This window comes from Ranitomeya imitator, chromosome 4 (assembly GCF_032444005.1).
Source record: "Ranitomeya imitator isolate aRanImi1 chromosome 4, aRanImi1.pri, whole genome shotgun sequence".
Taxonomy (NCBI): domain Eukaryota; kingdom Metazoa; phylum Chordata; class Amphibia; order Anura; family Dendrobatidae; genus Ranitomeya; species Ranitomeya imitator.
Window position 1 is genome coordinate 673,892,438 of NC_091285.1, and position 26,823 is coordinate 673,919,260.

At 43.6% G+C, this 26,823-nt stretch overlaps 1 protein-coding gene across 1 annotated transcript in view; it reads left to right on the forward strand.

The window, feature by feature from the left end:
* Nucleotides 1-26,823, forward strand: part of LOC138674681 (venom factor-like) — a 94,455-nt gene that overhangs the window by 32,499 nt on the left and 35,133 nt on the right. The window contains exons 9-13 of the mRNA XM_069762496.1: nt 1,744-1,864; nt 10,248-10,363; nt 13,267-13,413; nt 19,905-20,117; nt 25,435-25,626. Coding sequence (XP_069618597.1) covers nt 1,744-1,864; nt 10,248-10,363; nt 13,267-13,413; nt 19,905-20,117; nt 25,435-25,626 — 789 coding nt within the window. The remainder of the gene's footprint in view (nt 1-1,743; nt 1,865-10,247; nt 10,364-13,266; nt 13,414-19,904; nt 20,118-25,434; nt 25,627-26,823) is intronic.

Genomic DNA, 26,823 nt, shown 5'->3' on the forward strand with positions numbered 1-26,823 from the left:
TTTCTACATGGTTTTGTTAATGTAGTCAGCTACATCTCGTAAATGTCTGTGATGTAAGTAGGGACAGCGGTGTTAGTGTGGACAGCGGTATCTCCGGTGTCTCAGTGGGACCCCATCTGTCGGCTCCTGTCAGCACATCGTCTTGTCCCTGGCTCCAGTCAGCTCCCCATCGCCTCACAGCTGATATTTTCTGACCGGACTCCCGCGTGTGTGTGCCGTTCCCGCCTCAACTGTTTGAATTTCTGCACGCACATTAACTGTCTGTTTAGCCATGCCCCCTTCTCTTGAGCACAGGGAACACTCTGACACGCCAAATTCTCCCCCCTATAACCCAGGTGACAGACCCGACGGTTCCAGACCCGTTACAGATGAGGCAAACCTGGTTAGTTTCGCCCCCTTACATTATCACATCAAAAACTACTACATCTAGTATTTTGTATGACCTCTATGATTTTAAAGGACAGTCCCAAATCATCTAGGCCTCCAGTGAACAAGTTGGTGACATATTGTAACTTCTATCTTTTTCCATTCTCCAAGGACGAGCTCTCTTAGAGCCGGGATGCTGGATGGAGAGTGATGACAACTTGTGTCTTCAGGATTCCTTATAGGTGTTCTGCTTGGTTCAGATCAGCAGACACTTAATCACTTAATCACTTTCACCTTGCTCTTCTTCAAAAATTCAATCGTGACCTTAGAAGTGTGTTTGGGATCATTGCCATGTTGAAAAATTGGCCGACTACCCAGGGCATGGATTGATGGCGGCATCTTCTCTTTCAATGTAGAGCAGTACATCTGTGAATTCATGATACCATCAATTGAATGTAGCTCCTCGACACCAGCAATGCTCATGCAGCCCCATGAAAGGACACTGCCACCACCATATGTCACTGTAAGCACCAGACATTTTTCTTTGAACCCCTCACCCTTTGCGACACCATCCAGTTTTTAGTTTTAGCCATCAGTTCCAAAAACATTTATTTTGAAGTCATCCCCCCCAGTGTACAAAGACCCTGTAGTCTTCATATTTCTCAGCATAGTACTTGGAAAAGTGTAGATGTTTCTTTTTTGTGCATGTGCTTTAGGAAAGGCTCCTTTTGTGGATGCCCCCCATGCTGCCGTTCCTCTGCAGTGTACACCAAATTGTGTTACACCAGTTTGGCTTTGTGCTTCTTAAGATAACAGCAGTGAACCTACATGTGGTTTTTCATCAAACCTTCTCATCAGAAGACGCTCTTGTCTAGGTGGTAACTTCCATGCTTGGCCCTCACGTCTCTATGAGATGTTCTATATTTGTTACTTTTTTTTAACCTCTTTTGCTATAGTATTCTGATGGATAAGTAAAACTTTGCTGATCCTCTTCTTGCCTGCACCTTTCTTGAATTCAGAAATTGTTTCCTTTCTCAGGTCTTGTGACATTTCTCTTCCATGGGGTGCCATTTCTGACAACAAAGAAAACCCCTTCCCATCTTCTTAATTACAATTTGGTAGCCTAAACTTTAGGTTTGCTCCTAAAACTTTCAATACAGTGTGCCCATTTTTGCAACATGTTCTTGAATACATTTTCTATGAAAATTACATTTTTGGTTTTGCAAAATAACAATTCTTGTTTGCAGTTAGTGTCCCTGATAAATCTCTTGGGACATACTCATTTTTGATGAGCTCTGTAATTGAAAAATTTGCAATACAATTATTTTGGTTAATTTTCCCCTTTGTTTTCCCATTTATTACCTAATAATTTTCTAGATCGAAGAAGGAATTGGACATGTGGAACTACAACGAAGAGACTTAGTAAAATCTTTCAAAAATCCAGAGGATTTGCTACAGTATAAACTCTACGTTTCGGTGACTGTCATCACTGATGAAGGTTAGAAAATTGATTAATAAAGAATGTCATGATCAATGGAATAATCTAAGAAAAATAATTATTGCACTAAATGATTTTTAAAAGTCTTCATGGATGTAAAACCTGGATAAAAGGATGAGATCTTTTACGTCAACTGAAATGTTTAGAAATGTTTTTATTCGAATACTGGTACCCCACGTACGAACATTGATGAACTATAATTCAGCATATGAAGCTAATGCATGAACACTCGCAGGAAATCTAAAACTACTTTAAGGTCCATCCCTCCTAATTTCTTAATGGTCTAAAATAGCTGCTGCCAGGTCCCAACATTAAAAGGGGTTGCCCGGGCTTGCGGAAGAAATGCAGTCATTCTATGTAGATTGTTACTCTATGCAATGCGCTCGCTGTGGGGAGTTTCCGGTGCTGATGCTGGGAGCGGGTGGTTATGTGTCCCCATATATGTGATTCAGTCACATTTCAGCTATACTTGTCTGACCTCACTGAATACTCTTACATTGAGCGAGGATGTGCATTACTAGTCATCATATGACCACATGTATATAAATCACATACTTGCAGTCACGCCCAGCCGCTCCTGGTGCCAGAGAACCCTCGCATCATGCAGCGCACGAAATCGCAAGCCTGTACTCACATTGCACGACTGCAGACTCAATGGCTGGACAATTACTTTAAGTGGAAATCTATCCCAGGAGAATATAGTTACTGTGGCATACAAAATTATTCACCATATACAGAATGAGAAGAAATTCTGCTTAGGAAACTCATTTCATCTCCTGGACAGAATGGAGAGTGGTTGAGTGATACCTTCCGATATCCAGAAATATCGGATTGGATTGCATCGGACTGATACCCAAAAAATATCAGGTGTCGCCGATTCCGATACCGGAAACAAATGCAAGTCAATGGGACACAAATATCGGAATGAAAATAAACCCTTTCTTTCCTTGTACATCCAGTTCGGGAGGGGAAAGAGTGTGGGCGGTGCGTGGGCGAAAATTGTGCGTGTATGTGTGTGCGGGCGGGGTCTTTACGGGCCTCTCGGGGGTCTGTGCGGGCCTGCTGGGGTCTGTACGGGCCTCTCGGGGGTCTGTGTGGGCCTGCCGGGGCCTGTACGGGACTCTCGAGGTCTGTGCGGGCCTGCTGGGGCCTGTATGGGCCTCTCGGGGGTCTGTACGGGCCTGCCGGGGCCTGTACAGGCCTCTTGGGGGTCTGTGCGGGCCTGCCGGGGCCTGTACAGGCCTCTTGGGGGTCTGTGCAGGCCTGCTGGGGGTCTGTACGAGCCTCTCGGGGGTCTGTGTGGGCCTGCCAGGGCCTGTACAGGCCTCTTGGGGGTCTGTGCAGGCCTGCTGGGGGTCTGTACGAGCCTCTCGGGGGTCTGTGTGGGCCTGCCGGAAGTCTGTACTGGCCTCTTGGGGGTCTGTGCAGGCCTGCTGGGGGTCTGTACGAGCCTCTTGGGGGTCTGTGTGGGCCTGCCGGGGGTCTGTACTGGCCTCTTGGGGGTCTGTGCGCGCTGCCGGGGCCTCTCGGGGGTCTGTACGGGTTTGTGCATGCATCTTCCGATGGGACTACAAGTCCCATCGGGCTATGCCTGCTGCAATGACGGTGATTGACACATTAGCCAATGATGGGACAGTAGTAGTCCCATCATCCGGCTAATGTGTTGAATGTAAAAAAAAAAAAACACATACATACTACATACAACAAACAACATACATACTATGTACATACAACATACATACAACATACTACATACATACACACATACTGCATACATAATAAATACATACTACATACATACTACATACATACTGCATACAACATACATACTACATACAAACATACTACATACATGCTACATACAGTACATACATACTACATACAACATACATACAACATACTACATACATGCAACATACATACAACATACATACATACATACATACAACATACATACTACATACATACTACATACATACTACATACATACAACATACATACATACTACATACATACAACATACATACTACATACATACTACACACATACATACAACATACATACAACATACTACATACATACTACATACATACAACATGCTACATACATACTACATACATACAACATACTACATACATACAACATACATACATACTACATACATACTACATACAATACATTCATACATTACATACATACATACATACATACATACATACATATAGACATACAGTACATATAACATAGAGTACATACTTACCATCACTTGTCACTTTGTTCCCCCGAAGCCAGTGTCATCTGTAAAAAATATTAAAATAACAAACAATATACTCCCTGATCGGCAGAAATCCACGAGTGTCCCACGATGATCTCCAGTGGAGAACAGCAGTATCAGCTGATGTGACCGCTCTCTAGGGGCTCCAGGAATACAATGTTGGGAGGAAGGTATCCTTCCGCACTGTATTCTTCCACCACTGTAAAAAAATAGTCCCTAGTCTCACTTTTGGCATTGCTGTGTGAGAAAGTTCCCACGCAGCTTTTGCCATAAAGTGAGACCAGTGAACTATAGTAAACTCTCAGTGATGCACGGCAGGAGCCATTGTCTCCTGTCAGCGTGTCACTGAGGGTCCTATAGAGCAGTGACATCACCCGATGTCACTGTTCTATAGGGGAGATCATCGTGGGACACTCGTTATTAATTGAACTATGGCGGACAGGTAGTATACGGTTTATTATTTTACGCTTTTTGAAGGCGCTGAAGTATGGTAAGTATGGTGAAATTAAGAATAATAAAATAACTTTTCTGGCTGTGTCTTTATTTTGTTTTTAACCTGTTCACTATTTTAGGATTAATAATGGATAGGCGTCTTATTGACGCCTCTCCATTATTAACCCGGCTTAATGTCACCTTAAAATAGCAAGGTGACATTAACCCCTTATTACCCATATCCCACCACTACACTGCAGTGGGAAGAGAGGGGCTAAGTGCCGGAATTGGCGCATCTTTAAGATGCGCCATTTCTGGGGTGGCTGCGGACTGGTATTTGTAGCCCGGGGGGGGGGGCAATATCCATGGCCCCTCTCTAGGCTATGAATACCAGCCCGCAGCTGTCTACGTAGCCTTTCTGGCTATAAAATATAGGGGTACCCCACGTCATTTTATGGGGGGTCCCCCTATTTTAATAGCCAGTAAAGACTACACAGACAGCTGCGGGCTGATATTCATAGCCTGGGAGGGGCCATGGGTATTACCCCCTTCCCAGACTACAAATATTGGCCTCCGGCCGTCGGCTTTCCCCCTCTGGCGCAGAAAATTGCGCGGGAGCCCACGTTGTTTTTTTCCCATTTTTTTCTTTATGTTAATTTATCAACATCGGCCTATCTATAGATATATCTATAGATACATAGATGTTTCTATCTATATATCTATCTGGCTAATTTTACACATCAGGTTTTTGCCGTCAGGCACAATCTGGCGAGTTTTGAAAAAAAATGGCCAAACGTTTCATCCGCTTTTTGCCGGATCCATCAAAAAAGCTGTTTCCACCTGATGGAAAACACATACAGAGGAACGGTTTTTCTGTCCGGCAAAAAAACGCACAGCGACGGATCTGGCAAAAAATGGATGAAAAGTGTTGCCATCAGGCACAATCCAGCGCTAATACAACTCTATGAGAAAAAACGGATTCAGCAGAAAAAAAAGGATGTTTTTTTTTTTTTCAAAACTCGCCAGATTGTGCCTGATGGCAAAAACCTGATGTGTGAAATTAGCCAGATATATATATGGATAGAAACATCTATGTATTTATAGATATATCCATAGATAGGCCGATGTTGATAAATGAACATAAAGAAAAAAATGGGAAAAAAAACAACGTGGGCTCCTGCGCAATTTTCTGCGCCAGAGGGGGAAAGCCGACGGCCGGGGGCCAATATTTGTAGCCTGCTATGAATATCAGCCCGAGCTGTCTGAGTAGCCTTTACTGGCTATTAAAATATGGGGACCCCCCAAAAAATGATGTGGGGTCCCCCTATATTTTATAGCCAGAAAGGCTATGCAGGCAGCTGCGGGCTGATATTCATAGCCTAGAGAGGGGCCGTGGACATTGCCCCCCGCTGCTACAAATACCAGCCCCCAGCCGCCCCAGAAATGGCGCATCTGTAAGATGCGCCAATTCCGGCACTTAGCCCCTCTCTTCCCACTCCCGTGTAGCGGTGGGATATGGGGTAATAAGGGGTTAATGTCACCTTGCTATAGAAAGGTGACATTAAGCCGGGTTAATAATGGAGAGGCGTCAATAAGACACGTATCCATTATTAATCCTAGAGTAGTGAAAGGGTTAAAAACAAAATAATGACACAGCCAGAAAAAAGTATTTTCTTATTCTTAATTTCACCATATTTACCATACTTCAGCGCCTTCAAAAAACGTAAAATAATAAACCGTATACTACCTGTCCGCCGTAGTCCAATTAATAACGAGTGTCCCACGACGATCTCCCCTATAGAACAGTGACATCGGGTGATGTTACTGCTCCATAGGACCCTCAGTGACACACTGACAGGAGACAATGGCTCCTGCAGTGCATCACTGAGAGGTTCAGAGTCTTAATTTATGGCAAAAGCTGCATGGGAACTTTCTCACACAGCAATGCCAAAAGTGAGACTAGGGACAATACTTTTACAGTGGCGGAGGAATACAGTGCGGAAGGATAGAGAGCGGTCGCATCAGCTGATGCTGCTGTTCTCCACGGGAGATCGTCATGGGACACTCGTGGATTTCTGCGGATCAAGGAGTATAGTGTTTGTTTGTTATTTTAATATTTTTTACAGATGACACTGGCTTTGGAGAACAAAGTGACAAGTGATGGTGAGTATGTACTCTATGTTATATGTACTGTATGTCTGTATGCATGTATTGTATATAATGTATGAATATATTGTATGTAGTATGTATGTAGTGTGTATGTTGTATTTAGTATGTATGTTGTATGTACTGTATGTAGTATGTTGTATGTATGTAGTATGTATGTTGTATGTTGTATGAATGTATGTAGTATGTATGTAGTATGTATGTGTGTAGTATATATGTATTATGTATGCATGTAGTATGTTGCATGTATGTAGTATGTATGTATGTAGTATGTATGTAGTATGTATGCATGTAGTATGTATATAGTATGTATGTAGTACGTATGTAGTATGTTGCATGCAGTATGTATGTAGTATTTTATATGTATGTATGTTGTATGTATGTAGTATGTATGTAGTATGTTGTATGTATTTAGTTTGTATGTAGTATGTATGTTTTATGTATGTAGTATGTTGTATGTAGTATGTTTGTTTGTGTTTTTTTACATTCAACACATTAGCCGCATGATGGGACTACTACTGTCCCATCATTGGCTAATGTGTCAATCACTGTCATTGTAGCAGGCATAGCCCGATGGGACTTATAGTCCCATCGGACGATGCCTGCACATAGACACAAAGACCCCCAGCAGGCCAGCACAGACCCTCAAGAGGTCCGTACAGACCCCCGAGAGGCCCATACAGACCCCGAGCAGCACATACAGACCCTTGAGAGTCCCGTACAGACTCCCAGCAGCACGCACAGACCCTTGAGAGGCCTGTACAGACCTCCAGCAGCAGGCACAGACCCCTGAGAGGCCCTGTACAGACCCCCGGCAGGCCCACACAGACCCACGAGAGGCCCGCACAGACACCGCCCGCACACACAGACACGCAGTCTCCGCCACGCACCGCCCACCACCGACATCATTTCAGCAGCTAATCACAGCCATGCCATTAGTTGACATGGCTAACATGCCTAACAGGATGTGCCCACACTTCTTAGGATCCTCATTGGCTGAATAGAATAAAACTGGCTCATTGCATTAAGGGAACTTCCGATTCCAGTATCCGATATTGTAAAAATATGGGAACTCGGTATCGGAACTCCGATATAGCGAATATCGGCCGATACCCGATATTGCAGTATCAGAATGCTCAACACTAGTTATAATGTGCATCTTTCACTCTGGAAGACCTGTCTTGTCCTGCAATACACAACCAGCCCATTGATGAAAAAGGACAACTTGCAGGTTTTCTAAATCCATGCAGCCTCTCCTATAACTATTTAGAGCCTTAAAGAAGCACTTGCATCATTTTTATCCTCTTATCTTCAGTCATCATATTATATATCACTGTGTACTTACAATTGTTCATTTTTAGTGATGAGCGAATATCCTAGTTACTCGAGATTTCCCGAGCATGCTCAGGGGTCCTCTGAGTATTTGTTAGTGTTCGGAGATTTAGTTTTCTTTGCCACAGCTGAATGATTTACAGCTACTAGACAGCTTGATTACATGTGGGGGTTCCCTAGCAACCAGGCAACCCCCACATGTACTTAAACTGGCTAATAGCTGTAAATCATTCAGCTGAGGTGATGAAAACTAAATCTCCGAGCACTAAAAAATCCTCAGAGGACACCCGAGCATGCTCGGGAAATCTCGAGTAACGAGTATATTCGCTCATCGCTACTCATTTTCCCTTTCTACCCAGATAATTCTTCTCTTTTGTCTGCTTTATCTAGAATCAGGAGGTCTCTATTCCCTGCATTCAGCATTCAATTCCTTGACCCAGCTGCTCCTTCCTCAACCTGCCAAGGAATTTTGCAGCAACTCATGACTCATACAGGGAAGATAGACTTCCTGTTTCATATAGCTTAGAAGCATTCAACTAGTGTCACGACTCTACTCCTCACAAGGTCCTAGGGACGCAGTGAGTGACAGCTCTGCTGTCCTGTAGGGTGTAAGGATGTGCTGGACCGTCAATTAGGTAAGTTACATTCTAATCATACAATCAGTGATAGTGGCGTACTGGGCTGTCGGTATGTTGAGTGACAGCCCAGCCATCCATTTAAAACAAGTCTATTTAGTTCCCTCCAGGTGTCTCCTATTTACGTGATTGGCTATTTAGCTGGCTGGCGATGGTTAACTATTGCCAGTTATAGTTTCAGCTCTGTGGTGTGTGTGTCTTGTTTGCTTGTTCTCTGTTATTCTTATAATTTGCTACCCGACCTTATAATAATAATCTTTATTTTTATATAGCGCTAACATATTCCGCAGCGCTTTTTACATTTTGTACACATTATCATCACTGTCCCCCATGGGGCTAACAGTCTAGATTCCCTATCAGTATGCCTTTGGAATGTTGGAGGAAACCGGAATACCCGGAGGAAACCCACGCAAACACGGAGAGAACATACAAACTCTTTGCAGATGTTGTCCTGGGTGGGATTAGAACCCAGGACCCCAGCGCTGCAAGGCTGCTGTGCTAACCACTGCGCCACCGTGCTGTCCTTCCCTTTGATCATCTGTTTGCCTTGTCCCTTTTTCTCGATCCGTTGTCTTCCTGGTATTCTAGCCTCGAACTCCAACTGGATTACTCTTTTGTCTTGCCCTTCTGCTTATGACGAACTCTCTCGGAATATGACCTCTTGACTTTCCTGCCGCACAGACTGTCCTTGAGAAGTCATGGTGACAAATGTCACAGCTAGTCAGATAGTCATCATGTGATGTCATAGGCCTAATGAAATAGACTGAGTCCAAGGGCAAAATGAGCAGTTGTAAGTACATAGTGCTATTAAATATAACGATTGCAATATATTAAGAGGATAAACATTTTCATGGGAGGAGGAGTGCTTCTTTAATTCTGCAAACTCATGAAGCCCTTGGCAGCTCTAATTGAGCAAAAAAGCATTATTCACATCCTTGGAACGCAAAAACCATTTAAGACTAATCGGGCAGAGTATCACTTGTTCCAGAACAATCCAACGCTAGACACTTTGGGTATGATTGACATCATCAATTGCTTGAAATCTTATTCATGGGCAAGACTTCATACCCCCATGGGATTGCACAACATGCCAATGGAAATGGGGACATTTTTATCGCTTGTAGAACTAGTTGACAAGTGAAATTAATGTCACACATTTGGTGCCGTATAGTTCTGGGCGAAGCAATGCCATCTGAACTAGTTCAAGGAAATTTGCATATGCCATGGATGAGAATAAATGTTGGTTCTGCGCAATTATAAATGTTACAAGGTTGTAGATTTAGGAATCATATAATGTTAGAGCTGGAAGGGAGCTCCAGGGTCATCATGTCCAACCCCCTGCTCATTGCAGGACTCAATAAACCATCTACTTCCATTGAAGGAGACCTCACCACCTCTCGTGGTCTCTGGTGGCCGATCAGCTTCACTGTCAAAAAGTTGCCATGGTTCGAGATTGAGCTGAAGGCTGTTAAATAAGATAAATAAAATGGTACTAGAAAAGTATTCCTCTAATCGAACATGTCTGCCACTTTTTCTATTACAGGCAGTGACTTTGTGGAAGCGGAGCTGGATAACATCTACATAGTCAACTCTCCATATAAAATTGTCTTCACCAGAACGTCTAAATATTTTAAGCCTGGAATGCCGTATGATCTCTTGGTTTGTATATTGTTTCTACAGGATATTTACAAATCAGTGCGACATTATCAATCAAGGATTAGCCTGCCCCACGATGAGCTCCAAAAAGGTCCAGTACTCATCGTCATGCCATTATGGCAAAGATTGCCCATTCAACCCGAACTAGAGGACACCTGAAGCCTCTACTTTCCTTGATAACATTATAATCGATCAGCACCGAGCAACTTGGCCTGCAGAATAGGAAATACCATCAACAAGCCAACTCATATGGTTGGTATTTGAAAATTAATGGGGAAGCCGCCCAGGTGGCTCATGTCCCCGCTCAGTTGTCAGGTTGTCAAGGCTAACATAGTCTTCAGATGCGGCCTATTAGAGGACGGCAAGAGATTTTTACATTGACTTTCAAGTAAGCAAATATTTTTGGGAAAGGTTGTGGTAGATAGATGTAGCCAAGAGTTAGTTAAGATAAGGTGAACGGAAAAGACGGTAACTGTAGATATGGACCATGACTCTCTACAAATTGCGTGTACCTTGCCTTCATTTATTATAGTTTCATAGCTCAATGGTTAAAACAAAACACAATTTCATTAAGTAAAACCTTCAAAATAACATGTTGATCCAGAGGAAGGAAAAATCTCCATCAGGCAGATGCCAATAGCTCCATATTAGGAAAAAAAAAATTTCTGAGTTCACATATGGCAAACATACAAGTTCTCTGGATCAACGTCCCATCACAGAATTTAGTCCCCATAACTGGTAATATTATATTTAGCAATAAAGGCATCAAGGCACTCTTTGAACTTTTTTAGGGAATTGGAAATTATCACATCTTGTGGCAGAGAGTTCCATAGTGTCACTCCTCATACAGTAAAGAATCCAAGATCTCACTGCTCGTACAGTAAAGAATCCGTAGTGTCACTGGTCCTACAGTAAAGAATTCAAGATCTCACCGCTCGTACAGTAAAGAATTCAAGATCTCACTGCTTGTAGAGTAAAAGATTCATAGTCTCACTGCTTGTACAGTAAAGAATCCTAGATCATACTGCTCGTACAGTAAAGAATCCAAAATCTCACTGCTCGTACAGTAATGAATCCAAGATCTCACTGCTCGTACAGTAAATAATCCAAGATCTTACTGCTTGTAGAATAAAAGATTCATAGCCTCACTGCTTGTACATTAAAGAACCCCAGATCTCACTGCTCGTACCGTAAAGAATACAAGATCTCACTGCTTGTAGAGTAAAAGATTCATAGTCTCACTGCTTGTAGGGTAAAAGATTCATAGTCACTGTTCGTGCAGTAAAGAATCCTAGATCTCACTGCTCATACAGTAAAGAATCCAAGATCTTACTGCTTGTAGAATAAAAGATTCATAGCCTCACTGCTTGTACATTAAAGAACCCCAGATCTCACTGCTCGTACCGTAAAGAATACAAGATCTCACTGCTTGTAGAGTAAAAGAGTCATAGTCTCATTGCTTGTAGAGTAAAATATTCATAGTCACTGTTTGTGCAGTAAAGAATCCTAGATCTCACTGCTCATACAGTAAAGAATCCAAGATCTTACTGCTTGTATAATAAAAGATTCATAGCCTCACTGCTTGTAGAGTAAAATATTCATAGTCTCACTGCTTGTAGAGTAAAATATTCATAGTCTCACTGCTTGTACAGTAAAGAATCCCAGATCTCTCTGCTCATACAGTAATGTATACAAGATCTCACTGCTTGTAGAGTAAAAGATTCATAGTCTCACTGCTTGTAGAGTAAAAGATTCATAGTCACTGCTCGTGCAGTAAAGAATCCAAGATATCACTGCTCGTACAGTAAAGAATCCAATATCTCACTGCTTGTACAGTAAAGAATCCCAGATCTCACTGCTCGTACAATAACGAATCCAAGATCTCACTGCTTGTAGAGTAAAAGATTCATAGTCACTGCTCATGCAGTAAAGAATCCAAGATCTCACTGCTCGTACAGTAAAGAATCGAATATCTCACTGCTTGTACAGTAAAGAATCCCAGATCTCACTGCTCGTACAATAACGAATCCAAGATCTCACTGCTTGTAGAGTAAGATTCATAGTCTCACTGCTCATACAGTAAAGAGTCCAAGCTCTCACTGCTTGTAGAGTTAAAGATTCATAGTCTGAATCTCGAAAGTCTCACTTCACGCACAATACACCTTCTTTCATCTAGGCGTAGATGATACTCCCTTGTCCCCGTTGCAGGCCTCGGTGTAAAAAGCTCATTATACAGATTTCTGTACCATCTCCTAATATATTTGTACATTGTAATAAGATCTATGAACCTGCAGTGACATAGAAGTGACGTGTGATCATGTATCAAAAAAAATTGTTCCTTGAAATGTATACAAAAGAATTTATAATATCCGGTACATAAAGAAAATAGAAATAAATAATACAAGAAAAATGAATTCATTATATAGAAAAAGATGGAAAAGTAACACGAGAAACAAGATATAAAAAGCACAACATGGGATAAATTAATAAAAAAAACAGATATGATGTAATGTCAGGTAATAATGAAAAAATGACCTCACAATACAAATGTTAGACCCTTCTGGTGTCAATATAATGGGCTGCTATACCGTATTTTACAGGGTTCAATAAATATATATACCAAATAATGGCAGATCTTGTGCTCTAGGCCTCCTCTCTGTCTCCTTTTTGAGTTTACCGTCCACCCATACGCCCAAGTCTTTTTTTGGTGACCCAATAATTTATTATTTAGCACATAATTATACACTTTGTTTCCTCGGGTATCATATATTTATCTACATTAAACTTCAACTGTCGTTTCTTGGCTCAAGCTGCTATCTGTCCAAAATCCTTTTTTATTTTCCTATGTATAGATTTTTTTTTCATTTCACTAAATACCTTTTATTGTATTTTTTACCTCCACATAGGTCATGGTAACGAACCCTGATGGTTCTCCTGCAAAAAACATTGCCGTGGTGGCATATCCGGGCAATGAGAGAGGGGCAACTCAGCAAGATGGAATAGCGAGACTAAAACTGAACACAGCCTTGAATGTAATATCTTTGAAGATAACTGTAAGTTCTATTATTTTCAATTAACACACGATTCTGTTTAATATTACTGTAAGGATTCAGCTAGACAGGTCCTTAGTGGGAGATCTGTGTCACCAAGGATGGGTAGCCTCGGTGATGTGAATCCTGGAGAGAAAGCTCTAGCAAAGTAGTTGCTGAGAGGTTTTTTAATGGGCCCAGATATTTGGGTCTAGGCTTTAGGAGCGGCAAGAAGAGCTGGGTGGGACTGGCCATTCCCATATCTCCACTCCGGAGTTAGAATGACCTATTTAAGGCAGCTCAGCTGCCTCACAGGTTGTCTTTGTGTAGAGGTGAAAAGACCTGTTGTACACTGGTTAGCGTTTGCTAGAGGTTGACTAAGCCTGGATATACTTTTGAACGGGTGAGCCCGCTCTATAAACCTGTATCTGCTATATGGACTATTCTGTTTATTGTTTCCCCTTGTACCAATACTTTTAATAAACCACTCACTGTTTGAGCGTGAGAACTTTTTCCCTGTGTCTACCAGAACCATTGATAGAGAAAGTGGACCCGTCTCCCACAAAAAGAAATATGATTTGATTTCTACATGTAATATGGAGAACTATAAATAAAGGCTACTGAAAATTGTTACATCTCATTGATTGACATGTTCCACATAATCATTGACATGTTCCGTGTGTTCATAAAGTCGGGTAAGGTGGGGAAGATGACAGCGTCCACTGCTACTATTCTGAAGTCTGGTGTAGACTCATCTAAGCAGGCATTCAAACAATATTTAGAGATTGCCTTTAATTTACGAGCATGGTTTTCTCTCACTTCATTCCTGTCAGGACCAAAACGGAGCACACAAGCTGCACTGCAGTCTATGGAAGGATTTTCTCTGCCTAAATGTCTCAATAGTATTTTATTCACAGGCATAATGCCACTGTCGGACACAGACAGTGGAGGCCCATGTGCAAGAACAATACATGGGTCCTTCAAGTCCAGTAATTTATCGCATTGCACAATTCCACCTGCTTTGGAGCTTGAAATGGGTCCCCTAACCTCCAGGAACCCTGTGTGGAGGCACAGGTTGCACTAATGATATGTCCGCTCGTGCATAATGTTCTTGCATATACAGATAGATCTCAAACTAAAAGTCTCGGTTTTATTTTTAAACGAAGTCTGAAAATACACTGGAAAATTTGCTTCAGGAAAATGACTGCTAGCAGTTTTGCCTTAAACAACCTGATGGGTGTGCCGGCGTCTAAAAGACGTGATATGCACATACCCTGGAAGCAAAAAATTAAAAACAATTCCAGTTAACATAGGTTATAAAACCTTCTATGTCATAGGTAGAAAATGTGGCCTTTAATGAGGTGAAATTCAGCGTCTCTAAACTTCTCTGCTTTCACACACAAGTGCAGCTCATTTACCAGTAATTATGGTGTCCAATATTCCAGCACTACACTGGAAAGGGTACAGCCACCAAAAAAGCTCCAGAGAGTCCATAGAGTACGGTTACCACTTGGAAATACCAAAGAAAAAAAGACAATGCACTCTGTTGACTTGAAGACCTGCACAATTCGAACCATATGATGAACTAAGCAACAGCACGTGTGAAAAAAACTTGGGTATACTAATAGATCACAGACTGAACATGAGTCAAATGTGTGATGCAGCAGCAAAAAGGCAAGCACAGTTCTAGGATGTATTAAGAGAAGTGCAGAGTCTAGATCACGTGAAGTAATTATCCCCCTCTACTCCGCCTTGGTCAGACCTCATCTGGAATACTGTGTCCAGTTCTGGGCACCACATTTTAAAAAAGACATCAACATACTGGAGCAAGTCCAGAGAAAAGCTGTTAGACGTCAGGTTTCTCCCACTGTACGGGATAGATCCCAAGCATCATTTGGTGCCGTGGTCTCTCATTCTGGCCTGGTCGCTGGGAATGCTGCTCAGCACAGATGTCGGTCCTTGTGTGCTGCTCAGGCTCATGGTATATGTTGGGTTACTGTTAGCTCTCCAGTCAAGCCTATGGTAACCAGTGATATGCAGGTACATCCTTGCGTTCTGTAGTCTAAGTCCAGAGATCACCTTACTGAGCATGTCCGTGATGTGGTGTCTTCTCATTCGTGGTCAGATGCTAACTGCTCTGGTGATGTGGCGGCTCCGGATTGGCCCGCGGGCGATGTCACGCTTAGCTTAGCATATAAAAGGCTCTCAGTGGCGCCCACGGGTGCGCTAGTATTATTTATGTTTGGTGTGTGGGTGGTGGTGGTGTGTGACTGTACACATTGGCAGGCAGGTTGCACACTTATGTTACGTACCCTTGGCTCAATGCCTGAGTCTTTAGTCTGCTACATGCTAAGGATGCCGATCAGGCACAGGTTCAGTAGTGTCAGGACTGGGGTAACTTGTCGCTTGGCTTAGCATCTGTTTCATACATGTGCGCGATTGGCACAGTTCAGTTACAGAGCAAGCTCAACCCTTATGCTACACTTCTCTACAAAGGGCTACAGGGTTGTGTACCTAGCGTCACATGAATTTGCTCTCTTAGCTTAGTATCTCCTTCATTCATGTGTGCAGTTAGCACAGTTTAGTTGCAGAGCAAGCTTTGTCCACATGCTATCTTCCCTGTGACGTTTAACAGGGTACAATACTTAGCAAACTCGGGTCTAACTCTTTGTGAAGTTAACAGAGCTAGGTATTCTGCATCCTGTTCATACTGTGTGGTGTTAAAACAGTGTGTTTAAGGTAACGCTTGCTGTTTTGTTCCGTCATTGTTCACACTAGCAGCAGCTTTACGTCTCTGCCCGGTGGACCCCTGGTTGTGATTGCACTTTAATTTATTTTTTATTTAGTGCAATCCGCCAACCCTAACATTATACTAGCACCAGGTTCTGGCTAGAAATGGCGGATGAGCAGCGACTCCAGGGGGACATCCAAGAGCTGGAGAGCAGGTTGTCCACTCTCAAGCGGGCAACCTCAGTCGTGCAGTGGCAGCAGAAGCAGCCAGCAAAGCAGTCTCTATGGCTGCCGCACTTGTTTCACCTGTACCATGTTTTTAGCTGCCCAATACATTTTCTGGGGAACTCAAGGCCTGTAGAGGTTTCGCGAATCAGTGCTCAGTTCATCTGGAGTTACTAGCTTCATGATTTCCAACTGAGTGAACCAAGGTGGGATTCGTGATTTCCCTCTTGTCAGACAGAATGTTAGAGTGGACTACACCGTTATGGGAGCGAGATGATCAACTGGTTCTTAGCACCTCTCGTTTTTTGAGTGCTCTGAAAGAGATCTTTTTGGGGCCACAAGTAACCCATGGTACCACACTCCAACTCCTGGCATTAACTCAGGGTTCATCCGTGGTTAGTCAATTTGCCATCCAATTTCATACTCTGGCTTCCGAGTTGGAGTGGCCTGATAAGATCCTGATACCTATCTTTTGGAGGGATTTAGCTGATCATGTTAGGGATGGTTTGGCCACTGGGGAGATTCCGACTACTCTAGAGGAATTAATATCTGTGTCCACTCGCATAGATCTTCAGCATGCTGAGCGGGGATTGGAGCGAGGTCAGAGTGGATCTGGGATTCGGTTGGCTTTGAACTTCGCCAATCATATGAGTATTCCAACTTGGGTTGATGACCCTGTTGAGCCCATGGATGTCTCTCGAGTGGAATCAATTGCCCGCCATCTACATCCACAACTGACTTGTTTTGCATGCAGACAAGTCGACCATTATGACAATAAATGCCCCAAGCGTCAGAGGTAGTCACAGCGTCTAGTGGCTTTAGGGAGAGCCTCACTAGTTCCAGTTGATGTCCCTGCCAAATTAGCCTTTGGGATTTCTTTGACATTTGGGTTGACTACTCTCAATGCTGAGGCTTGCGTGGACTCCAGGGCGGAGGGCAATTTCATGTCTGCTACCTTCGCCCAACGGCACGCAATTGCAATAGTGATGCTTCCTAAGCTGATGTCCATTTGGGTAGCTAATGGGTCCATTTTACCAAACTCGGATTCTCATGAGACTGTACCTCTTACTCTTACTATGTCTCCACAACATCAGGAGATAGTCTCTTTTCTTGTTATCTCTGAGGGTATGGGTGAGGTACTTCTGGGGATGACTTGGCTGCACTTTCATTTTCCCCAGATTGATTGGGCAATAGGGAGCATACAGAAATGGGGTAGTTTTTGTGAGAGTCTGTATTTTAAGGTCCAGGTGCCCCCGGGCGAGATCTATGTACCCTCTATTCTTCAATCGGAGGGTCACTCTGGGACACATACCTCCAAATGGGAGGATACTCTAGTATTAAAAGAACCATTGAGCGGTTGGTATGAAGGGAGCTTCGGCCGACGAGCAAGAGCACATCTATGCCCCCCAGCTTGTGTCAGCTTTCAAGCGTGGCAGATGTTGCCGAGGGGGGATGTTAGTGAGGGGGTAATGTTAGGTGTCGAGTTTCTCCCGCTGCATGGCATAGATCCCAAGCATCATCTGCTTCTTCGGTCTCCCATTCTGGCCTGGCCACTGTGATTGCTGCTCAGCACAGACATCGATCCCTGTGTCCTGTTCAGGTTCGTGGTATACATTTGGTTACTGCTGGCTCTCCAGTCAAGTCCATGGTAGCCAGTGTTATGTAGGTACAGCCTTGCGTTCTGAAGTCAAGAGATCACCTTACTGAGCATGCCCGTGATGTGGTGTCTTATCATTGGTGGTCAGACGTTAACTGCTCTAGTGATTTGGCAGCTCTGGATTCGGCTGCGGAAGACGTCACGGCCGGCTGGACATGAGTGTTTGGGGTGGAGCTTAGCATGTAAAAGGCTCTCAACAGCGCACACGGGCGCGCTAGTATCATTTATGTTTGGTGTTTGTGTGTGGCTACTCTACCACGCTGTTTGCGCTCGTGTGTCTTTGCTCAGAAACTGTACACGTTGGCAGGCAGGTTGCACACTTATGCAATTTTGTTCCCGTGGCTCTATGCCTGAGTCTCTAGTCTGCTACATGCTAAGGGTGCTGGTCAGGCACAGGTTCAGTAGTGTCAGGACTGGGGTAACAGGCCTCTTGGCTTAGCATCTGTTTCATACATGTGCGCGATTGGCACAGTTCAGTTACAGAGCAAGATCAACCCTTATGCTACACTTCTCCACAAAGGCTACAGGGTTTTGTACCTAGTGTCATATGAGTTTGTTCTCTTAGGCTACGTTCACATTTTTGTTGTGCGGTGCTGCGTCGGCGACGCAACGCACAACGCAAACAAAAACGCATGCAAAACGCATTGTTTTGTGACGCATGCGTCCTTTTTTGGCATGATTTTGGACGCAAACAAAATGCAACTTGCTGCGTCCTCTGCGCCCTGAGGCTTGCGCCAAAAAAGACGCATGCGTCACAAAACGCAAGAAAACGCATGTCCATGCGCCCCCATGTTAAATATAGGGGCTCATGACGCATGCGTCGCCACGGCTGCGCCCGACGCAGCCCCGCAAAACGCTAATGTGAACGTAGCCTTAGCTTGGCATCTGCTTCATTCATTTGTGCAGTTAGTAGTACAGTTTAGTTGCAGAGCAAGCTTTCTCCACGTGCTATCTTCCCTGTGACGTTTAACAGGGTACAATACTTAGCAAACTCGGAGCTCTACCTCTCTGTGAAGTTAACAGAGCTAGGTATTCTTCGTCCTGTTCATTCTGTGTGGTGTTAACACAGTGTGTTTAAGGTAACGCTTGCTGTTTTGTTCCGTCATTGTTCACATTAGCAGCAGTTTTACGTCTCTGCCCGGTGGACCCCGGGTTGTGATTGCACTTTAATTTATATTTTATTTAGTGCAATCTGCCAACCCTAGCAATACCTACCAGGATGGTCATCAGACTGCAAAGTATGTCCTACGAGGAACGCTTAAAGGATCATGGAATGTTTAGCTTGCAATAAAGAAGGCTAAGAGGAGACTTAATAGATGTCACAGTGTAGAGGGATCATCCTTATTCTCATTTGCACATGGAAACACGAGCAGCAATTGAATGAAACCGAAAGGGAGAAGATACAGTTTAGATATTAGAGAAAACTTTTTGACACTGAGGTTGATCAATGAACGGAACACGCGGCCACGAGCGGTGGTGAGTTCTCCTTCAATGGAAGTCTTCAAACAGAGGCTGGAAATACATCTAACTGAGATGGTTTAGTGACTCCTGCATTGATCAGGGGGTTGGACTCGATGACCTTTGACGGTCAACTCTAACAGTTTTTGATTCAATGATTCTATAGCAGGTCCTGTGCCCAGAGAAATTTTAGCAGAATTACGGTATATCACTCACACAATTTGGCTGCTAAGAACATCATAGCCAGGGAAATATGTACGTGATAAATATTAAATGTGCAACTTTTGCTGTACTTAGAAACCTTAATCCACTAAATTGAACCAAACATTTAATTACACGTTTGCAAAAGTTAAGGCCGTGGGTCGATGAACCGGGGTAAAGCCATGGCTGATATCATATTCTGTTTCCTTGTCTTAATTCATTTTGCTGTATCACTTGCTCGTAGGTCAGAACGGCTGTGCCCGGATTACCCGACAACTTACAGGCTTCTGCAGAAACAACAGCGGAGGCCTATAGAGCATTGAATGGACAGAACAATTACCTACATATCGGAGTCACAAATGACAACCTGCAACCCAAAACACAAATTTATATCAACTTTAATATCTTGAATAGCGATATCAATATCCAAAACAAAATTACACATTTCACCTACTTGGTAAGTAAACTCTGGAATAATCACTGCCCAACCACGTAGAATGCAAAGATTATGTACAGTGCTCAGCATAAATGAGTACACCCACTTTGAGGAGTAAGATTATAATCAATATCTCACTCAATAATATGACAAATTCCCAAGTTTTGACAATAACGAATTACATTGATCATTTTTTAACCCATCACATGAACGTAAGGTTAATAATATAACTTTCATGTTGAAACCCTATTTTACTCAAATTAGTTAATGCAAAATGAGTACACCCCATATAAACACCACTTCATCCTATTTTATTTTTCTGTTAATGGTCATAGCGTAAAGGTACACCTACACATTTCACTTAGAGCAGCAGGTGCGCCAGCCTCTAACCTTTTCGGTTTTACATCTAGTATTCCGTATGACCTCCATGATTTTTGTAAGGGTTGTCCAGTCTTAGGCTACAAGTTTGCAGACACTCTATGTGACTGCAGACTTGTGAATCCTCATATAGTGCACACTGTGCACTGTTAGGATGGCGCGGGGCAGGAAATGAGCAGTCATGTGAGTGCAAGTTTGCAAAATGCATTCTCGCTGCCACATTCAGACTAGACCGTTTCCGGTCTCTCTCACAACACTGGAATAGAGCGAGGCCTCTCCCATTTAGTTGGAGTGTGGTCAGTAGTATGCATATTGCATACTTGAGGTTACATGACTTACCAATCCCAGCGCCGGCACCAGAGAATCCTCACAGCATACAGTGCACAGCAACAAAGAGTGACTGCAGACTTGTAGCTTAAAACTGGACAACCCCTTTAAAAACAGCATCAAGTAATAATAATAATAATCTTTATTTTGATATAGCGCTAACATATTCCGCAGCGCTTTACATTTTGCACACGTTACCATCACTGTCCCTGATGGGGCTTACAATCCAGAATCCCTATCAGTATGTCTTTGGAATGTGGGAGGAAACCGGAGGAAACCCATGCAAACACGGAGAGAACATACAAACTCTTTGCAGATGTTGTCCTTGGTGGGGGTTGAACCCAGGACTCCAGCGCTGCAAGGCTGCAGTGCTAACCACTGAGCCACCGTGCCGCCCAAGTATTCGACACATGGAGTGAACAAGTGGTTGACATATTGCAAAATGTATATTTTTCCTTTCCTTAAAAGAGTTGTCCAATCCAAATCGATAAGTCTGCAGACGGTCTGTGTGACTGTAGACTTACGAATCCCCCCAGCGCATGCACTGTGCGGTGTGGAGATTTTCCAGTGTCTGAGCAGGGACTGGAGGGTATGTATAAGGTATACACACTCATGGCCAGTGGGAGCAGCCTCGCTCCAAACACTTGTATGAAGTGAGGCCGCACCCTCTAGTCGGCCTCGCCCATTGGCCTGCCACATCACTAGACCGGGCACAGCCTTCCTCAATGCAAGTGTATGGAGCCAGGCTATGCCCACTGGACGGGCATATGTATAACTCATGCAGAACCTCCAGTCGCGGGTCTGAGACAGGCAGTCTGCACGGTGACTGCAGACTTATTTATTTCAACAGGACAACCCCATTAAGAATGACCACTCTTGGAGCCTGGATGCTGGATGGAAAGTAATAACAATTTGCCTCTTCAGAATTCCCCATATCTATTCGGGTGGGTTCAGATCAGGAGACGCTTTCACCCAGATGTGTGTTTTGGATCATTTCCATATTGAAAAAGTGCATGTCTACAAAAGATATGGAGCAATGACAGCATCTTCCCTTTCACTACAGAGCATAATATCTGTGATTCATTATGCCATCAATTACATGTAGCCCTCGAAATCAGCTGCACTCCTACAGCCCAACATATAGGCACTTCCCCCACCATGTGTCCCTGTAGGCACAATGTCTTTAAAAATAGATAAATTGAGGGAAATTGCATGGTGCCTTCATTGACGCATGGTGGTGACAATGTCCTTGTGTGGGTCTGCATGAATCCTGTTGATATTAAGAGCTACATGTCATTGATGGTATCATGAATTTACAGAAGTACTGCTCTGTATTAAAGGAAAAATGCTGCCCTCACTCTGTGATCTTGGTAGATATGCATTTTTTCTAAATGCGGCTGCAGGAGCGCTGCTACTGTCAGGAGGCCACATGTCATTGATGGTTTCATGATATCACAGATGTACTGCTCTGTATAGAGAAGATGCTGTCATCACTCTGTGCCCTAAGTACATGTGCTCATTTCCAACATGACAATGATCCATATACACATATGTTGCATTTCTGAAGAAGAACAAGATGATTCAACAGCCAAGTGTCTCCAAGTCTGACCCCAACCGATCATTTATGGGAAATTCTGAAGAAACAAGTTGTCAGCACTCAAAACCCTGCATCGAGACTCAAAAAAGAACTCATTCTTGAAAAATTGAAAAAGATAGAAATTGCGATATTTCACCAACTTGTTTATTTCATGACTAGAAGAAAAAAATGTCCCATGAAACTCCGCTTTGTCAACATTTTAGAAATTGTTCTTATGTTCAGCGAGATATTGGTTAAAAACTAACTTTTCAAAAAAATTTTTTATGTGTTGTTGGTTTAATGTGAACGCAGTGTAGTGGTATTGTGTAGGCTTGGCTACGTTAGTTTCTTAGTTTAGCCTGGACAGTAAAGAAACAAGACAGAAGGAAAGTTGATGCCTTCAAAATGTGGTGCTGGAGAAGGATGTTATCAATTCCATGGATGGCAAGAAGAACAAACAAATCAATTTTGGAACAAATCAAACCAGACATGTCACTCCAAGCAAGGATCACCAATATACGACTTGCCTACTTTGGATGCATCTTATGAAGAGAGCATTCACTGGAGATATCCATCATGATCAGATTAATAAAAGGAACAAGATGAAGAGGAAGAAAAGCAACCCGATGACTTGTGTGGTAGAGTGGCTCTCTCGGCTGCACATGGAGGCAGACACGGGTGCACTGCGTCTTTAAGAAGTTCCTTTAGTTTACTGTAGGTAGCATAAACCAAGGCATGGTAAAGAAAATACAGCCCTCTGGGCAAAACAGGAAAACAATACAAAATGGTAGCAGAACAAATGCAGTCTTTCTGTGAGCGGGGTTCCTCCCACTCACGGCAGACAGAACCCACTGTCACGCCCGCACATACTTACCCGGCTTCTCCCATCCCTCGGCGCGCTCACGATCCTGTCCCGCGCCGCTCTGCCTCCTCCTTCGCCGGCTCTCAGCGTCTGGTCTCTTCGCGCATGCGCGGTCGCGTCTCCCCCGTCGCTGAGCCTTCTGGGAGGTCGTGACCCGGTGGCTCCGCCCCAACATGGCGGCGCCCATCGGGTATTTCTTCCCGGCGTCTTCCTAGGTAAGACGCCTTTGCTTTGTAGGTGCACTGTCAGCCGTCAGTGTCCCTATGCCCTAGGCTCCCCTGTACCAGTGTCTTTTCTCAGCCCAGTCCTTGCTTTGTCTCTGTATCCTGCCAGTCCGTGTTCCTGTTGTATCCTGCCAGTCCGTGTTCCTGCTGTATCCCGCCAGTCCGTGTTCCTGCTGTATCCTCCCAGTCCGTGTTCCTGCTGTATTCTGCCAGTCCGTGTTCCTGCTGTATCCTGCCTGTCCGTGTTAATGCTGTATTCTGCCAGTCCGTGTTCCTGCTGTATCCTGCCAGTCCGTGTTCCTGCTGTGTCCTGCCAGCCCGTGTTCCTGCTGTATCCTGCCTGTCCGTGTTCCTGCTGTATCCCGCCAGTCCGTGTTCCTGTTGTATCCTGCCGGTCCGTGTTCCTGCTGAGTCCTGCCGTTCCGTGTTCCAGACATTCTTTCAGTTAAGTCTTGTTTTCCTATTATTCCCTGCCATCCTTATAGCCTGTGGTTTCCTTCTTTATTTTGGGTCGTCCCTTTGGCTCTAGCTGTTGTGTCTCCATTCCCCCGAGGTCCTGCTCCTAACACTCCCTGTATAGGGGGTGATTCCATCTGGTCCGCTCGACCCCGGGGGCTCTAGAGTCACGACCCAGAGGGTCCACTCTCGGATTTCTGTCCGAATACTTACACCCACACTGTTTAGCCTGCTCCAGGCGCCTCCTCTGAACACTGAAATTTCTTTCCTTCAGCCATTTAAGCCCAGACCATGTGACTCTTTAACCATGTGACTGATGACATGACTGCGACATCACCACGGTCCTGTCAGCACACAGTGGCGCCAGCTCTGTAGGTGGAGACATTAGGGGACACTCTCCCTCCTGCTCTATGAAGGTCCCCCTAAAAACCAGCCCATAACATACGTTAACTTAACCCTCACAACACTTACTGTGCTGGAGTAAATAAAACTCTGGATTTTATATCACTAACGCCATTAGGCGTAGTGAAACATATATCCCCTCTATTACATTACCAGTGACTCTGTCACACTTTACACTAGTAAAGTGTGACTAGATAACGGCAGAGAAGACCCTGGTAGACCTATCAAGGCTTACACAAGATCAGTGTTCCTATAGATCGTTCATCCATCAAGTCAACATGGTTGGAGATTGAGCAGAAGGACGTAAATAATAATAGTTTACTTTACTAGGGTTATTGGGCCATGGCATGGTGCTGGAAATAATGTACCAAATTGCATGACTGCCATCTGGCAGAAGACAGGGATGCAGAGTTGAGAATAATGATGTTACACTTGAAGGTGTTAAACATGGCACCAGGGCAGGTTGGTACAACCTAAGGCAGCTTCTCAACATCTACCCTTTATAAAAAGAGGTGGATATACCAGTCAGAAACCTAGTCATGGTTCCTAGGATAGCCCTGAATAGATGCTTAAAAAGCTGGTGGTGACTTCAGCTAAAGACATAGCAAGGACAGATCTAGTTACGTAACAGATTGGGGAACGCAGAGCCAAAATTACTGACAGAAGACCAGGTCAGAAGACTGGGATGGGTATTAGTGTATAGAAAATCCAAGAACAAACCAATTCAAATTCAGTAAACTGGAAAACCAAGAGAAGAACTGAAACATTGAGACCTACAACATCACTCCAGGTCTAACTGGAACTATTCATGCCATACAGATAAAAATCATAGTGTCCTGTCATCATGGTGACGCAATGGCTCATGATATCTTGTCCACCAAGCAAATACCATTGTGGTTTGAAATGGCTTTTGGCTGACAACGGCAATTATTAAAGTTACTGTATTTTACGGATTATTGAATTTTGTATGACAGGACCCAATAACAAGTGAAGGCCCCATCAGAAGGTACTTCACAGTGCACCACCCAATAGAAATACTCAGAGTTGTACGGAAATAAAAAGCTGAGGCCAAACGTATATGTGAGTCTAAGGAATGTCTTCGTATTTTTCCAGATCCTAAGCAAAGGCCAGATAATAAAGGCGGGGAAGTACAATCGACAGGTCGGCCAAATCCTGGTCAGCATGCCACTGTTTATCACTGAGGATTTTATGCCATCTTTCCGTATTGTGGCATATTACACTGTTTCCAACCAGATAGTACCTGATTCCCTATGGCTGGATGTGGTGGATGACTGTACAGGAACGGTAAGGAATTAATAACAACCGTGAATGTGGTAACTTCTTTTGGGTTTTTGTCATCTATGAATTACTTATTTTTAGTTTCAGGCAAAATCTAAGTTGTAAAAATTCTAGACGCATTTATATGATCTGTCCTTTTGTGTACCCCTAGAGGGAGTCTATCACCCACAAAACCGAAACGAAACCATTCAGACCTTCATGTAGGGTACTTCGACCCTATAAAGTCATACTTTTACTGTAAATTTTAGTAAATATGTTTCATGGAAAAGGTTTCTTACATATGTAAATGAGGGGCTTTGGTGCACCTTTGGTGTGGCCAAGGCTCAGTGTACGGTTCTGCCCCCTCAATGACCATCCTTCACCTCTCCCTTGTGAGGATTGACAGCAGTCACTTCAGAGCACTGAATGACCTTAATACCCGGCCCTGACCATACTGACAAGCAAGGACCGAGCACTTGCACACAGTGTCAGTGTGTGCGCATTATCATCTCACATAGGACAGAGGGATGAGAACTTAGCTTCTGTGCACACTGACACCGTGTCTGATCTCATCTCCTGCAATGTTAGTAAGTGCAGGGCTGAGTATTTATATAAGGCGGACCTCCAAATTGAACGATGTCAATCACCACAAGGGAAGGAGTGGACGATAACAACTGAGGGGGTGGAATGGTGCTTTGAGCTTTGGCCACACCAAGGGTGCACCAAAGCCTTTGATTTACACATATAATAAAACCTTTTTATATGCATCACATTTACTAAACTTTACAATACAAGTGCAACTTTTATAGGAGATAGGTTCCCTATACGAATATCTATATAGTTCTATTTCAGTTATTTGGAGGACGGAATCCATTGAAAAGGAAATATCTTGGGAAACATTGCAGAGTACAAAGCCCCTTCATGTAGGCGAATCTTCTCTAGTATGAAACTATGTCACCCTGTAGGAGAAATACACAGTGATAAATGTCTAATGGCCACAGGTGGTAAGATATGGCTCACACGATGAAGTATATCTAAGTCATTGTATTTATTTGTGCATAAAAACTGAAGCTGAGTCTCCCTCCTCTCCCCATTTTGTAGTACAATACAGGCTGTTTTGGGGAACAGCTGTTGGAGTTTGTTATTTTCTCCCTTACCCTGATGTAGATTTCCGCTTTCAGCAGAATAATCAGACATTATAGGAAACTGAACGTTTTGCATTGG